The sequence below is a fragment of the Mesoplodon densirostris genome, chromosome 8 (assembly GCF_025265405.1).
Source record: "Mesoplodon densirostris isolate mMesDen1 chromosome 8, mMesDen1 primary haplotype, whole genome shotgun sequence".
NCBI lineage: Eukaryota > Metazoa > Chordata > Mammalia > Artiodactyla > Ziphiidae > Mesoplodon > Mesoplodon densirostris.
The window spans coordinates 27744610-27761717 of NC_082668.1; the positions used below are offsets into that span (position 1 = coordinate 27744610).

Consider the following 17108-nt stretch of genomic DNA (forward strand, 5'->3'; position numbering starts at 1 on the left):
ATAGAAAAGCAGGCATTAGAAGTCATGGGATCAGTCACAATTCCATTTTAAATCCTTTTTGTAAAAACGACCAGAGGATCAGAACTGAAAAAGGTCAGGAAGGTAGAAATCCTTCACAAGCCCTCATGCACATGGCCAAGCTGTGTCACACATGACCTCCCACCTCCCACTGCCCCGGATCCTGCAGGGTGACCTACTTTCCTCATCCTCCTCATCAGTTCGACTCAGGGTGTCCTGTGAAGCCTGCTGGGACGGCTCACTCTCCTGCTCCCAGACGGTGCCGGTGCCTGTGTTGGAGCGTGACATGGTGGCCAGGCTCAGGCGGTAAGCAGAGGTGGAGGTACCCACGGTGCTGATGGATGTCTTCCCTTGGTAGGCTAGTGGGGTTGAGAGACCAAAGAAAATCCATGGTGAGGATCTTGAAAGAAAACAAATGCTAGCTTCAAACTCCTCCCAGACAACTTATATTTTTTTAAGGAAAGGTCATTGAAATAGTATGTCCCAGATAGATGATCTTTAGGACAAAGTAGCAAATGGAACTGAAAATGGTGGGAAGAAAAAAAAAAAGAGAATTGGCCACGGATGTACTTATAATTGAGTAATTTTCTTGGGGGAGCATAATACCTCTAACAATATAAAATATTTTGATGTTGCTCCCTCTGTCATTGTTTTTCAGTTTTATTTTCCAAGGCTGGCAGAATGCAAATTCATTTTTTCACTGAGAAATGTACATTACCTGACACAAGCATATAGAAGTAATAAATACATTGTCTGAAAGGAACCTTACAATCAAAATGAGAATACATAATTAAAACTGTGTTCTTATTCCCCTTTTCTGGAGATTACAATTTATAAAACACCTCATTGGTGCTATGTCATATTATTCTATTATAAAGCAGAACATGTGAATGGCCCTGAGTAGATTTCACCAAGATTGTATTTGTCATTTTTTTGGTCTTTAATACATTGAGAACAACACTAAAAGTTTTAGAAAGAAAAAAAAGCCACATGGATGATAGTCTTCTACTTATGGGTGATGACTGCCCTCTAATGGCAGATAATGATTTATTTTCCTTCCTTAGTGACCTGCAATTAATATAATTATAAAAGTAAACAATGCATTCCCAAAGAAAATCTTTTGAATAATGTAAACTAGCCTGCCAGTTTTTATTCAACCCTCTCTCCCTCCAATTTGTGAATTTTATCATCAATCATACACACCCAGTTTTAAGTCCCCTCACTGGAGTCACTGTCTTTGTGTGTAGGTTATTTAACCTCTATTGAGTCTCAGTTTCTTCATTCTATAAGCAGACTTTCAGTTATGCATCTTGCAGGTATTTGTGTGGATTAAATGAAATAACAGCTATGAAATAATCTATCATATAACAGATGCTCAATGAATGTGAGTTCCCTTCTTTTCAAAATGGAAATGAAGGAATTTAAATAGGTTTTTTTTTTCCCCAGCTAAATATTCAAGAAAAAGCTGAACTACTGAAATAAAGATCGAAAATAAAATATTCAGAAAAGGGGGCTTCCCTGGTGGTGCAGTGGTTGAGAGTCCGCCTGCCGATGCAGGGGACACGGGTCCGTGCCCCCGTCCGGGAAGATCCTACATGCCGCGGAGCGGCTGGGCCCGTGAGCCATGGCCGCTGAGCCTGTGCGTCCGGAGTCTGTGCTCCGCAACGGGAGAGGCCACAGCAGTGAGAGGCCCGCGTACCGCAAAAAGAAAAAAAAAAATCAGAAAAGGAATAAAATTAAACTCTTATGATACCCCCCCTTGATTTGTTTTGTTGTTGACAAGGATCACAGGGTCAAATCTACCAGTTGTACCGAAATGGCTAATGCATACTTGGCTCCAAAAAGAGCAGTGACCTGGAAAAAGAGGCATGCTTTGTAGGTTGTAAGTTCCATGAGTAAAACAAATTGAAAATACCCTTTGCATACTTACCTGATCCACTGTGAACTGCCTCTTTTAGAATTTTTAGTTCATTGTTGAACTCAGCAATGAGGGAACTCTTACACAGAGGGCGTGGAATGAAACGCCGTTCCAGCTGGTCAGCGATATGTTGTCGGGCAGAAAGCTCTTCATGGTTCTCTGCTGGTTGGGCCAGAAGCTGAAAGGAAGGCACAGATTCTCAGGTCCTCAATTTTCTCATCTGTAAAACGAGCTAATTATTGTATCTATTTCATAGTTGGTGGTGAAGATTAAATAAGGTAATGCATACAAAATTCTTAGAACAGTGTTTAGGAAGTGCTTAATCAATATGTTATTTTGAATCACAGCGCCCAGAAATCGAGGCATGAAAAGAATAAAAGAGTAGATGAATACTGAGGGTCTCAGGAAAAACATGCTTTAACTATCTCATTTTTCCCATGTTTATTTAAAATCAGATCTCAGTCATGCCCCTGAAGAAAAGAGACCATTCTTCAGATCACTCTATCTGGTCAATCTTTGTTTCTTGGGGGGTTGGTAAATGGGGAGAGGGCAAAGTTTCACTGACATTAATTAAGCTCTTACTGTGAAGGTACTTCTAACATGAAATTTTATCCTCTGGGATACCTGTTTGGGCTGATTTCTCGTCAAGCATGGTATTAGCACGTCCTCCTGACTAGCTATATAGCACATGCGCCGAGACTGCTGCTGTCATCCTGCCCTACTCTGGAAAGCAGCACGTTGACGGGGTTTGTCACTTCCTGGAAGAGGAGCACACCTTGCACTGGATGAAAGGGCGCAAGAGCACGAAGATGGGGATGCGGGTCCGCACGATGAAGTCTAGGAAGTCCCACAGGGCCAGGCCGCCGACCTTCCGCAGGGCCATCTCCTTCACCTGGAGGCTCAGCCAGTACCACTGGCTGCCGAGCTGCCTCTCAAAGCAGACGAGAATCACCTTCAGCGCTTCACACCAGGAAAAGACACAAGTGAGCCTGCAGACTTGTGCTTCGGAGGAACCCTGCCCACATCCAGCTGCCCACATCCACAGCCTTTTTACGCATCGAATTTCTAAATGTCTAAACTCTATGTTTCCAAAGGCTTCAGCGTACTCCTGAGTGACAGTGTTCTGACATCAAGGCAGAAATTTCTACAGTAAACATGCTTTGATTCTGATTAAGAGAACACATATATCTTTCTTAAGTGCATTTAACTACTATTTTGGAAAATACAAACCAAAGCTGTTCACAGAATTGAAAGGGAAATGTGGTATAAACATGATGTGTGGCTAATATTTCACTTTCTAAAAGTTTTGTCATAGTGGCTTCATGGTAATACCAGCATATTACTCACGTCTGAAACTAAAACATGGGTGTTTTAAAATATTTTTCTTTTAAGCTTAGAAATAATATATTCTTGCTAATAGAAGCAAAATCAAAACCGTGCAGAAATGCATAAAGTTAAAAAAAGTAGTCCTTCCCCTTTCTACTCCCTTCCTGATGCCACCCTAAACTGTTCCCCAGAGTAACCGGTAAATCCGTCCAGAAAAGAAAACACTATCCTCCCTCCTCCACCTCTTATGATGTCTCTTGCTAAACCGTATTGGATTTCTTTAACAATATCTCTTTTCTTCCAGATTCTGGCAGCCTTGTCACAATCTACATTTTTAAATTTATCTTCAGAAAGCAGATTTCCCAAACAGTGTGTCAGGACAAACCAGAATATTGTAAAAATGTCAGAGATTATGGTGAGGGCTTCCTCTATCACCCGGCTCTCCCCACAGGGTCTCCCATGGGGCAGTCAAGGGAACCTGGGCCTTCTTCATCACGTCTTAAGGTCAATCTCAGCATCTAGAAGACACATAGAAATCCAATTCCCTAAAGCCCTCGGGAGTCACCTACACCTTTAGCATCTATTTAGGGCACTTCCAGGGGAAAACCAGGTCATATAACACAGAGAGAGATGTAAGATTCTTCCTTCCACATCTATTCACTTCTATTCCTCTCCCTCATCATAACAAACATATGAACAAAAAGCAACACTCCTCTAACCCTACACTGATCCTGGTGACATTTCTACCTGTTATGTGCCTGTTGGCCTTCTTTGGGCTTCTGTCTTTCTGCTTTCCACCTTTACCAGCAACAGCCCAACACACAAACAGGATAGCAAAGGGCTCAGGGATTCTGGCGCTGGATGGATTCAATTTGAAATTTGGCTCTGCCACTTACTGACAGTGTGACTTTAGGTAAGTTATTCAACCTCTTCCTTCCTAAAGTGAGAATATGTACTTCTTGGAGTTGTTGTGAGGGTTCAAAGTGATGATAATGTAAAGTATAGAAAACACTCGTTAGTGCACACTAAATGCTCAAAATAAAGGTAAAAGTAAATTTAAAATAGAGGTCCAGTAGCCTGGCCAAGTAACCAAAGGATTCACCTTCATTAAAAAAGCAGAAAATAGAAAAAAAAAAACCCGCCCCATTAAAAAATGGGCAGAAGATCTAAATAGACATTTCTCCAAAGAAGACATACAGATGACCAAAAGGTACATGAAAAGATGCTCAACATCGCTAATTAGTGAAATGCAAATCAAAACTACGAGGTGTCACCTCACACCAGCTGGAATGTCTATCATCAAAAAGTCTACAAATAAATGCTGGAGAGGGTGTGGAAAAAAAGGAACCCTCTTACATTGTTGGTGGGAATGTTAGCTGGTACCCCCACTATGGAGAACAGTACAGAGTTTCCTTAAAAAACTAAAAATAGAGCTACCATATGATCCTGCAATCCCACTACTGGACATATATCTGGAGAAAACCATAATTTGAAAAGATACATGCACCCCAATGTTCATAGTAGCACTATTTACAATAGCCAAGACATAGAAGCAGCCTAAATGTCCATCGACAGATGAATGGATAAAGAAGATGAGATATATTTATACAATGGAATACTACTCAGCCATAAAAAGAATGAAATAATGCCATTTGCAACAACATGGATGGACCTAGAGATTATCATACTAAGTGAAGTAAGTCAGACAAAGACAAATATCATATAATATCACTTATATGTGTGGAATCTAAAAAAATGATACAAATAAACTTATATACAAAACAGATAGACCCAAGGACATAGAAAACAAACTTATGGTTACCAGAGGGGAAGGGGGGAGAGATGAATTAGGAGTTTGGGGTTAACCTATACAAATTACTATACATAAAGTAGATAACAAGGAAGGACCCACTGTATAGCACAAGGAACTATACTTAATATTTCATAATAACCTATAAGGGAAAAGAATCTGAAACAAAAGTTATGTATGTATGTATGATTGGATAACTTTGCTACACACTTGAAACCAACACAACACTGTAAATCAACTATACTTCAATTTTTAAGAAAAGGCAGAAAGTGGAGAGAACTGAAGATAGTTACCCGTTAAGTGTTTTCTCCTATCCCTGTCTTACATGCCAAGGCCTCTTTTCCCACCATCCTCTGTACAGTCCTAAACCTCATGCAGGGCTCTGTGCCAGAATCTAGGTTTTATCTGAACCCTACAACCTCATGTCTCTGGCAACCATGACCCACACAGGCAAGTCCTATGTACATGCAGCCTTGTTTCTTTTTTTCCTTTTTCATTCTCATTGTCAATCACATCATTTTCAAATACATTCCTCAGTAATGCAGTACAAACACCCCACTGCCACACACACACACACACACACACACACACACTCCAAACTCCAAGGACCTGAAGGACCTGTTTTTACCACTGAGTCTGCTTTCACCTTATACTCCCCACCAAGGTCTACTTTAGTGAATTGAAAAATGTCAGGCAAGATTTTTTCAGCTTCCTCCTTTTGAGATTTTCTGTTGCCAGTGCTCCTTAGTCTCAGTGCTGTGGCAACGGTGGTCATTTCTCCCCAGCTTAGTTCATTCTAGTCAAGGAGTAGCTGTTAGTATTCCATGGGTCACGTGGAATGGTCGAATACTTGTTAGTATTCCACCAAGTCACAGCAGGTATAGGGTAATGGGAAGGTAGAAGTCAAGGGTGATGCTTTGTACTTGCTGAAGTGGCTTCTCTAAATACTTTCTGGATTGAGGTCTTTTAAAATACTTTTTGTAGAGAATGGACTTGAGGATATGGGGAGGGGGAAGGGTAAGCTGTGACAAAGCGAGAGAGTGGCATGGACATATATACACTACCAAACGTAAGGTAGATAGCTAGTGGGAAGCAGCTGCATAGCACAGGGAGATCAGCTCGGTGCTTTGTGACCACCTAGAGGGTTGGGATAGGGAGGATGGGAGGGAGGGAGACGCAAGAGGGAAGAGATAAGGGGATATACGTATCTGTATAGCTCATTCACTTTGTTATACAGCAGAAACTAATTCCAGTAAAGATGTTAAAAAAATAAAATAAAATTCTTTTTGAGTCAAGGTGGAACATAACTAAATAAGTACATATATATATACATATATACATGTATACATATACATATGTGTGTGTATATATCTATATCTTTCTATTTCTTTCTCCATCTATCTACCTACCTACCTACCTATCTAGAGAGAACTACCCACTATCTATCTATCTATCTATCTATCTATCTATCTATCTATCTATCTATCTATCTACCTATATATCTACCTATCTACCTACCTATCTAGAGAGAAGTACCCACTATCTATCTATCTATCTATCTATCTACCTATCTATCTATCCATCTACCTACCTACCTACCTACCTACCTATCTAGAGAGAAGTACCCACTATCTATCTATCTATCTATCTATCTATCATCTATCTACCTACCTACTACCTACCTACCTATCTAGAGAGAAGTACCCACCCAAGTATGCTGCTTGGCTGGTGGACTCTGCCAGCCCTTCCCTGCGCAAGTCTTTGCCTGCATCCCCAGGGGTGGAGCAGTGGGCGGGGGAGCTCTCCAGCATGAAGCTCTTGCTTCTGGACGTGCTGATGATCCGTGGAGGCAGGAGCACATTGATGACTGTCTGCAGTAGCAGCTGCACCTCAGGCTGCTCCAGCCATGGGCTATCTGCCGGGCAGAGTTTGTAAGGAGGAAGTGGAAAGAAAAGCAAGTCACAAGGTAGACAACATTTCCACATTAGACACAGAAAAATTCAGCTCTTTCTCCAATTCCAAACTAGAACACCCTAGAAATTCGAGCGCCTTCCCCACCAAGTACAGCTTCTCCTATGGACAGAAGCAGCGCTCCTGGTACTGGGTTTCTCCTCCATAGTCAGCACCCAAGTATCCCTGCTCTTAGCGAAATCTCCTGCTTACCATTTCAATCTCCTTTCTTTTTTTTTTTTTTCTGCTCAAATACTCATAATGCACTGTCTTTATGTTTGAGATAAACTTTTCCTAAAAGAAAAAATCCCCCAAGAAGTAAGAGTAATGAAAACATATTGGAATTTAGTGACAGTGGCAGGATTTACACTAAACCTAGTGTCAGTAGGTTATCCAGTCCATTCTCTGTCAATTCACATCACCCTGTACTTCAGTGAATACCATTTTCTTAATTGAAACAATGCTCTCCTGATTTTTGCTGTACTGAAATGCTTTTAAATAGGATGCATCTTCTAGGTGGAGCAGAGATAGTCTTGACCAAGGGCAGCTAAACTGAAAAGAAAGAAAAACTCTTATTTCCTAAGATAACCTTGTTTAAATCATTCAGATCAACTTCAATGACGGCCTTCATGGGAAAAGGAAGAAATAACAGCCTGACACTTAAGAAAACACAACAACAATGATAAATTTCCTTTAGTTAAATTAATCAGACCTTTGCTTCCAGATCCTACTGTGAGCACAAATGGGATGAGCAGATTTAAAAGCATCCCCTCCCTTCGCTCTTGATTGGTGAATGGGGAGATCACATGGCTTAAAGGAAAATCTTCTTTTAAAGCCTGTACAGCAATAATAGAAAAAAAAGATTAATTGACCCCCTCACCCATTCAGTCTGTTTGTTTTTACACAGCATGGAGGAGATGGGGACTCCCTGATGGCTGCACCTGCAAACTAGGAGTTCAGTTGTCATCTGTGCAGCATACAAGATTCACCCCAAACTGATACTTTACCATTTGTTTGACATAATTGAGAGCTATATACCTAAAACACAGCAACATCTTGAATATCAAATGAAAAATCATGATACTTATAGTCTGGTACAAAAACAACTGCAGTTCCCCATTCATTTTATCCATGTGTCCACCAATAAATATTTTAGCGACCAAAGAAAAGGAAGAAAAGGAGATCTTGCCACCTGCTCCATTGGGGAGTTATTTAAAAATCCTCTCCCCTGTATAAGACCTTCTTCAAGCCAGAAAGCAATAGACAATATAAAAAGAAATAAATGATCTCTGTATACGTGTTGTCAAAATGTATCACTTTAGGGATGTCTTTATTTCCCTTCTGCCTGGTAGCCACAGTGCTTGCTTAATCTCTTTTCCATCATCTAACCATTCTCTGGATGATGGACCATCAAGCTTGGTTGTCAGATAATGGATGGGTCGGTTATCCATTTACAGCCATTGTATACTTCCCGTTGGTCAGAAAGCTTTCTGGTGATTTATCACTCTTTAAAGTTAGGTGACACACAGAAATAGGCAGGGAAATTGGCATTCTATCCTTTTTTGCTTTGGGAATGATTATTTTAATTTTAGGAAATAAAAGAAGTGGGAGAAAAATGATTAAAAAAAGCACCCTCAATATTCAGCCCACAACCATTAAAGAAAATTAAGATATTCAAAGTCTAGTAATAATATTTGAATTTTTTTTACTGCAATTCTTTCTGCAGATAATTTAAAACCAGACTTTGAACATTACTGCCTCTTTTAATTAACAATTGTGAGCTGATTATCTGTGAACCATTATTTTCCTAAGGTACTGACACACGTTTTAAACGACAGAAGCGGCTCCTGAGGTTGTGGCAGGACTAAATGACTCTGCTATTTTTGAGATCTCAAGAAGAATTACAGAAGCACAACTTTAGGACCAAGCTCAGGGCTGAAGCTCCAAAACTGTAAAAGTCTGGAGATGTTTACACTTCTGTTTCACAGATTTTGCCCAGCCTTCGCAGAAAAATAAAAGAGAACACCATGATCAGGTGCCTCAACCAGCAACGTAATGAGCGTGACAAACAGGTAAGGCAGTCACACCTGTATCTGCAATGCTACAAGCCGGACAACAGCTGTGCTGAAGGGCAGAGGTGGTGAGAGATAAGGGCTGAGATGAAGAAGGGGTAATCCATCAGCAACACTGGAGGGTCCTACCACTCCCATCACCTGAAATACAAACAGAGCACATGACCAGCCTTGACTATTGCAATTTCATGCAACTGTAGTAAGGGAGTCTCAGTCAATAATAATAATAATAATGATAATAAAAAATTTGAAGGTTGGGCATGTTACTTTCAATCTGTTCGTGTTGCCTTCTTTTGAAGGCATGTAATGTCTGGAGTCAGATCAAACGATTACACTGGATTCAGCCAAGGTTTTGTAGAATGTTGCTTATAACTAACTATGTAAATAATGAGAGATGAACCCAAAATTATTCTAAGCAGGAGACTGGACATACTTACTTGTGGACTCAAAGGAATGCAGTCAACATTCTTTGATGGAGTAAATGCTGACAACAATGATGATGGCAAGAGCTCTACTTGTGCTAGGCATTCCAGTGACAGATTTATTGCTCAACTAGCTAAGCAGCGGATTCTGTTCAATGAAATGCTCTACCACAGTTTCCACATTGTACAAAACCTTGTCACAACCAGACTCTAGATATTACATAACTGATAAAAAATTTTTTGTTTTCATGTAAATCCTAGACTGGCCAACCCATAATGTGATTTTTCACTAAAAAAGAAGAAAAAAATCCTCTTTGCATTTTAATCTCCCCCACCCCAGACTACTTCAACTTCTAGCCAATTGTGCAGTCTCCCGCCACCCCACTCTCCAACTGGCAGCCCTCAACTCTCAGCGCAACTTGAAGAGGTCAATTGTCAAAGTAGTGCATGGGAAGCAGCACACCAAAATCCCATCTGTAGAGGGACGGGCCCCTTGATCTCCCCACACACTACCTTGAAATGTACCTCACTATTTTCAGTGTCACCTGAGCCGTCTGTTTTCATGGGTAGGTGTGTAGGTAGGTTGACCTGTAAATCTTCAGTTCAGAGAAGTCAATAGCAGAGTTAAATTTTGTAAAGTTTCATAAGATTGCCACTTGGCTACTCACCAGATTGACACAGACATTGATCAGTGACCTAAGGTGAGGCAGGAAGGATATGATTGGCTGCCTCTGAAGTGTCAAACAAACCCCTTCAATCAAATTGCTGGCAGGCTCCCACTCAACCTGTCGCCTGGAATACAATATAGGAGCCATTAGCAGCGTGGCTCCCTTCTGGAGACTGTCTGAAACGAGTGAATGAGACAGTGATTCTGACGCCATCTAAGACAGGATGGGTGTCTGAGACAACAAAATGCTTCAGAGGGGAGGAAGTTTACCCACGTTGTTCCAAAAGTACAGAGCACATTAGGAAGGGAAGAGGATACTGAAAACGTAGCAGAGGCACTCCTGCCCCACTCGACTAATGAGACAAAATCTATTGAAGAAAAAACAGAGATGATGAATGGGTGGCATTTCAAGTTTCCTGGTTTTAACTATGAGAGAGGGTATGAGACTACCATTTTAGGAAACCCATCATAGGAGTGATTACTCCCAGTAGAATTAATTTGACTATAGGCTGTGTTTCTGAAATGTTTTTATCAGACTACAGTTGATCTCATCAGCTTTTATACCAGACTGCAACTAATTAGATTTATATGGCTTAACTCTTGCCAAAAAGATGGCATTAGAGGAAAACCATCTATTTAAAAAGTGTTCTTTCTTTGCCACCTAAAAAATGATATTTTGGGGCTACATTCTATGGTAGTATAAATGGTGGTATATATAACCCAATTAGATGAATATGAGATTTTCTGTAATAGAAAACAATCTGGTCTGTAATTATCTCAGTACTGAAGAGTCGTTTCTGTGGCCCCCTAAATAAACACGTTGGGCTTTACTGAGATCAATGCTATTTCCTGGAAATAATTTCTAAGCTTATATTTCCTACCAAATTGAAATCTCTACAATGACAAAATGGAAATGTTCATACATGAGGATATGTTGACATTCCTGATGCTCAAGTAACCCACAGGTTAAGTTCAGTCAACATTTCTCTTGTTGAACTGAGATCACCTGAAGAAATTAAATCCAAGGCAACCCCAAATTCATAGCATGCACACCAAGAAAATTGCCTACAATTAATCAAGTCTATGAATTAATCCAGAAGTCTACTTTTAGGAAACTGCTGTTCTTTATAATGGGTTTACTTATATGACAAATGAGTTAGCCTATGTAGATGTTAACATCTTTAGAAGGAAAGTTATTTTAACACACCCTTGTGAGATTTATAAGACTGGCCATTTGCCAATAGGCATGGATGCTCCACTGGGACCACTAAAGAAAATAGGAGTGCTTTAAGGATACTCATTTCTATGCTACTAAAATAAATAACCTTGAAATAACATATAGGCATCCATCATCACGGTAGAAAAGAATATAGGATCAAACTGTACATTATTAGAATAAAATATTTCAATTTCTTTTTAATAAGTTCAACAGCTTCTGATGGCTGCATAAATGAAGAAGAGCACAGGATAAAACCTGGAAAAGGGGCTTCCCTGGTGGCGCAGTGGTTGAGGGTCCGCCTGCCAATGCAGGGGACGCTGGTTCGTGCCCCGCTCCGGGAAGATCCCACATGCCGCGGAGCTGCTGGGCCCGTGAGCCATGGCCGCTGAGCCTGCGCGTCCGGAGCCTGTGCTCCACAACGGGAGAGGCCACAGCAGGGAGAGGCCCACGTACCGCAAAAAAAAAAAAAAAAAAAAAAGAAAAAAAAAAACCTGGAAAAGTTCTGACAAATTGAACAATAAGTGCTACAGATTCTTGGGCAAGAGTTGCATTGATTTGGGGTTTAGTTTAATAGGACAGAAAATGGTCTCACTAACCCAAACTGGAAATTTCCAAACTAGTGGGTTTATTAGCATTTATCAATTGATCTATCTGCTCACTGTGGCTATAGATTTCCAAACTGGGCTCAGAACTCCAGGTAGCCTGGTTCGGAGGCATCTGCTCACATAAAGGCTACCAACTGATATTTCAGGCCACTGAGTGGAGGACAAGTGGCAATAACATTGATTTAATACCACCTGAATTAGGTGAAAAGGTGAAAATTAGGTATTTTTTATCAACCCTGAGAGCTCTTTAGCTGCTGCTTCGCTGATTATTATAAAGCTTGGCATTTCTATAAACTGGTACCTAAAATACTATGTTAAATACACATTTTTGAACATCAGGTTAACTTTTCTTCTCTCCTTAGTTGTTTAATTTATAAGGCATACCTTGCCTTACTTTAAAAGGAATTGAAGGATACACATTGAATTTCTTATGTGTGTCAGATAAGGAATGTGATAGCTAAGAAATGAATAGATTTTTCAAGATAAATATATATTTTTGAAGAATATGTTATTTCCTCAAAATATAGACCCTGCTACTTATGCATTCATATACCTGATTAGCTCTGCACATATAACCAACCGAACACTTTTGAGCCATTCATTCAACTCCGGATTGATCCACCACCTTCAGAAATGACAAACTTGAAGTTTGAAGCTTGTAATACCAACAGCTGACTAGGAGGCCTCCTCACCTCAAAGTGGGCATCTTATGAATTTTGTTGAACATCCTATCCAATCTCTTTAAAATGAGGATAAGGGCCGGCCTCACTGCCTCGGCTGTCCAGTCGGTGATGGGGAGCATCTCCATGATGTAGCGTCGAAGCCCACGGCTCTCCATTGTCTGGGTGTCATATGGTGCCAACTTCAGAAGGGAGTGTGCAATTTCTGCCAACCTAAAATATTTTTAAAGAATAAGCTTAGAAAGCCACCATGAGAATTTTCCCACACAGCGTCATGCTAATCACCCTCCTTCCAGCACACTGACTCCCTAAACTATGAACATTCTGGCACATTATCTCATAACTTGTAAATAAACATTTAAAAAAACAAATCTGGACAAAATAAGGCCCATACATTTCAGTTGGTTGATATATCTCTTAAGTCTTTTCAATTTGTAGGTTCCCCCCTCTTCTGCTCTTGTTTTGACATCTAGTAATTTATTTGTTGGAGAAATTAGCTGTTGGTCCCGTAGCATTTCCTGCACTCTGGATTTTGCTGATTGAATCTCCATGGTGTCATTTAATTTATCCTATTTCTCCTGTATTTAATTCAATTGGTACTTAGATCCAGGGTCTAGATCAGATTAGGTTTTGTTTTGGGTTTTTTTTGCGGTACGTGGACCTCTCACTGTTGTGGCCTCTCCCGTTGCGGAGCACAGGCTCCGGACGTGCAGGCTCAGTGGCCATGGTTCACGGGTCCAGCTGCTCCGCGGCATGTGGGATCTTCCTGGACGGGGGCACGAACCCGTGTCCCCTGCATCGGCAGGTGGACTCTCAATCACTGCACCACCAGGGAAGCCCTCAGATTAGGTTTTGATTTTCTGGTATGTGTCCTTCACAGGCGATGCGCACTTTCCTCAGGACATACATGATTCCTAGCTGTCACTCTTCATGAGGTCAGTGGCTACTAGTGATCACTGCACAGATTCCTCAACTCATTAGAAGTAGCACAATGGTAATATTGAATCGTTCCTTTTTTTCCATGTATTAACTATAGCATTTTAATAAGAAGTCCTTTTGATTACTCCAAGAGAGACAGGACAAATGCTTAAAAAGAACTACAGTTTAAGAGCACCCCAGGTGATTCTGACAGGCACTCTGGTATAGGAATCAGAGCTAGGCCCTTGCCCGTCTACCACGTGGATTGCTCTACAATTGCTCCGTCTGACTAGTGCCATGGATGGAGGATTCACCACTGCATAAGGCAGCTCATTCCATCTTTGGACATCCACACTGTGAAAAGCTCTCCTCATATTAGGTCCCCAAATTCCCTCAATGTTTTCCTACGAGGCTTCATCTGGAAACATGAATTCAATCCATCTTCTCCATGGCAACCCCTCACTATCAACAGTCATTGTCTCTTCATCCCCACTCATACTGTCTCCGGACGGAACATACACATTGTCCTTCTGGAAATTGTGTGTGAGTGTGTGTGTTTTAAAGAAATCGTTTTAAACAGTCTTCACACTCTTTTGTTTGTCTCTTTCTCACAAATGTGCCATGCAGAAAATAATTCTTTACTTTTCAGGTCGTTTGATTGACAGATAAAAGTATATCTATATACACATATTTCTTTTTTAAATGGATTTTTTCTTTTTCTCCCAGTGTTATTGAGATATAATTGACATACAGCACTGTATAAGTCCAAGGTGTACAGTGCAATGATTTGACTCACATACATCATGAAGTGACCACCACAACAAATCTAGTATATACACATATTTCTTTTCCCTTGTTATCTTGTAGGTAACCTTAAGAAATGCTAGAGAAATAACTGATCTATTTCAAGCTTGAAAACAATACTTAAAGTTGGATTTGTGTCATTTTATGGATTATTAACTGAATTTCTCTCATCTCTGGTCATGTTACAAAATGAATATGCTTTGAGCATAAAACAAAAATTTCCTTTAATACAGTCTTTGCTGTACTATCACATGAATAATCTTGAGAACACAAGGGAGAGACGGAAGGGGAGAAAGGAAAGAGGGAGAGTTGGAGAGAGGTGGGAGAGGGGGGAGAGAGAGAAAAATTAGTTTGCAGAGCTCACTATCCTGCTATTCTGCTGCTTTGGCAGCTTTGGTCTGGGAAAATGAGGTAATAAATTCCTTTAGGGTAGAAACTTTATCTAATCAAGAATGTTTTACTTGAGAGCCTTGCAGCCAATCATAACTTCTGCAAATGCAGGGGTACAGATTGCCTCAACACTCCTTCTTGTCTCTTTGATTCAAATCGAGTACTTCTTGCAATTACCTCCTCTATCTTTTATATCATCCCCTTTCTTTTTTTTAAAAAAAATCAATCTTCTCTCCTTGATGGATACTATCTATTCTTAGGATTTTAAATACTACCTATAGGTCCCCAATTCTAAACTTTATATATTTAGCTCTGACTTTGACATACAGCCAAATGTGTACTTAATTTACAAAAGAAAACCTTAACTATACCCTTTGCTTTGGTGTAGGGTCAAAACATGTGGAACTCAGCAAACTCTGTTTGGCCAGAGAACACGACAGGTCCATTTTTATTGAGAGCTGGTGTGAAATAGCATGAACAGAGGGGATGTCATCTAAATAGTCCCTGGCATTAAAAAATTCTGCCTACCTTCCTATAGATCCAGGCCATGAAATAACTGTGCTCATACAGGTTACTCTTGCTGAATTGCATTGTGACGTTGTGCAGCTTTCAGTACCGCCAGGCATCAGTCCCGTGAGGCTGGCTCTTTACTTGTGATGGGATGTTGGTGAGGTTGTTGCCCATCACTCTGCTCTTTCCTTTAAGACGCCTCAACCAGGAGATACTTCTTGTTCTTCATATTTTAAAAGGGGGATTTTGCTTTACCAAAAAAAACTAGTTGTGCGTTTTATCTTATTGACACTATAATTTTATAATCAGCCATTTTTTCCCTGTTGTTTTGATAACTCAGAGGCCCAAAGTCAAATTTACAGTTCATCAATAGTATCTAATATGATAAAATCACGTAGATTTCCCATGCTAATCTTATCATAAGCTAAATTGTTTCCCTGCTAATTTTTCACATTGTTTCGACTCTCTAATTTGTAAATTGTATCCCTTTGCATCATAGAATTTTCTGAGTTGCCTCAAGTACTTGGTAAAATAATAAACACATAAATACATGTGATATACAGTGCTTGCAACGCCGCATTCTGTATTCTTATGTGTGCCTCACTTATTGAACTGTGATCATGTTGAGGACTAGGGCTTTATTTTACATCCCCAGTGTCTAGGATAGCATGTGGATCTTTCTCATTAGCGTTAGCATCTACTGAGCCCTAGATCTGTGCCAGGCACAGAGTAAATTTGAACTCCTAGAGCTCATTTAACCTTTAATAGGGTTTGACCTCTAGAGGGAGCTCCGGGCCTCTCTAACTCATGCTCTCCCCTCTCTCCAAATGCCTTGAGTGTAGATACAGATATACGTAGGACAGTTACTAACCCATTATCATGATCTCTCCCCTCCCCCCCCTTTTCACTCGCTCTCCCATCTTTTAGGAATCTTTTCCCCTTTCTCCCACAAAATGTCTGTCGATAGTAGTGATTCTCTGACTCTGGGAATGTGATGTACAATTACTCAGGTCAGCTAGCCATTATCAGTAGGAAAGGAGGGGAGATGGCCTGAACGGAGCACGGAGTTACTATGGCAACAGAAGCCTAACACTTCAAACTTTCCCCGCCTTTCCCAGTGCAGGAGCTGAAATTCTTAGTGCAAAATAAGTTCTTCCCCATCACAGCACAGCAGGGAGTGTGAACACATGTGACGCTCTAGAGTTCTGGGTGTGTGCCAGCAACTCAGAGAATGTGAAATCAGTCTGGAGGATAAAGAGCCTGTGTTCTCCATACATTTCTGGCTTCTCATTTTCCCTCACTTAGTACTTTCTAAATTTTTTGAGGAATCATTTTAAGAAAAAAAAGAGACGATAATCAGGAAATTGGTGTGTGTTGCCAAATTGCAATGTTATTTCTGAAAGGCTAGAATTTAAGCCTACCTTTAGTTTTACAGACATACTAAACTTTCCAAGTGAGTATTTTGTTACCAATGGAATTTTCCTTTCAAGGAATTTTTATGATGCTTTAAAAACTGTTACAAATCTAAATAGAAAATCATCTGGAATCATGTTCCTTTTAAGAATCTGAAAACACAGACACAGCCTTTATAGTTTGAAGCAACAAGTGAAATGACATCTCCTTAGGAAGAAGGAAACAGGAGTGCACAGAGATATAATTCTGGGGGCTCTCCCTGACATACCAGGAGTACAAATTTTTAAATGATGACTGGCTTCATCTAGTGCAGAATTTTTACCAGGACACTTTTTCGAAAATCATGCACAATATGTGTAAAAGGGATCTCAGACTCCACCAAAGTG

At 40.3% G+C, this 17108-nt stretch overlaps 1 protein-coding gene across 3 annotated transcripts in view; it reads right to left on the reverse strand.

Moving 5' to 3' along the window:
- Positions 1-17108, reverse strand: part of UNC80 (unc-80 homolog, NALCN channel complex subunit) — a 239604-nt gene that overhangs the window by 17640 nt on the left and 204856 nt on the right. For all 3 annotated transcript variants that reach the window (XM_060106372.1, XM_060106370.1, XM_060106371.1), the window contains 8 exons: positions 12700-12900; positions 10185-10308; positions 9110-9235; positions 7735-7858; positions 6781-6987; positions 2712-2896; positions 1949-2114; positions 198-377 (listed from right to left, as the gene is read on the reverse strand). In XM_060106372.1, coding sequence (XP_059962355.1) covers positions 198-377; positions 1949-2114; positions 2712-2896; positions 6781-6987; positions 7735-7858; positions 9110-9235; positions 10185-10308; positions 12700-12900 — 1313 coding nt within the window. The remainder of the gene's footprint in view (positions 1-197; positions 378-1948; positions 2115-2711; positions 2897-6780; positions 6988-7734; positions 7859-9109; positions 9236-10184; positions 10309-12699; positions 12901-17108) is intronic.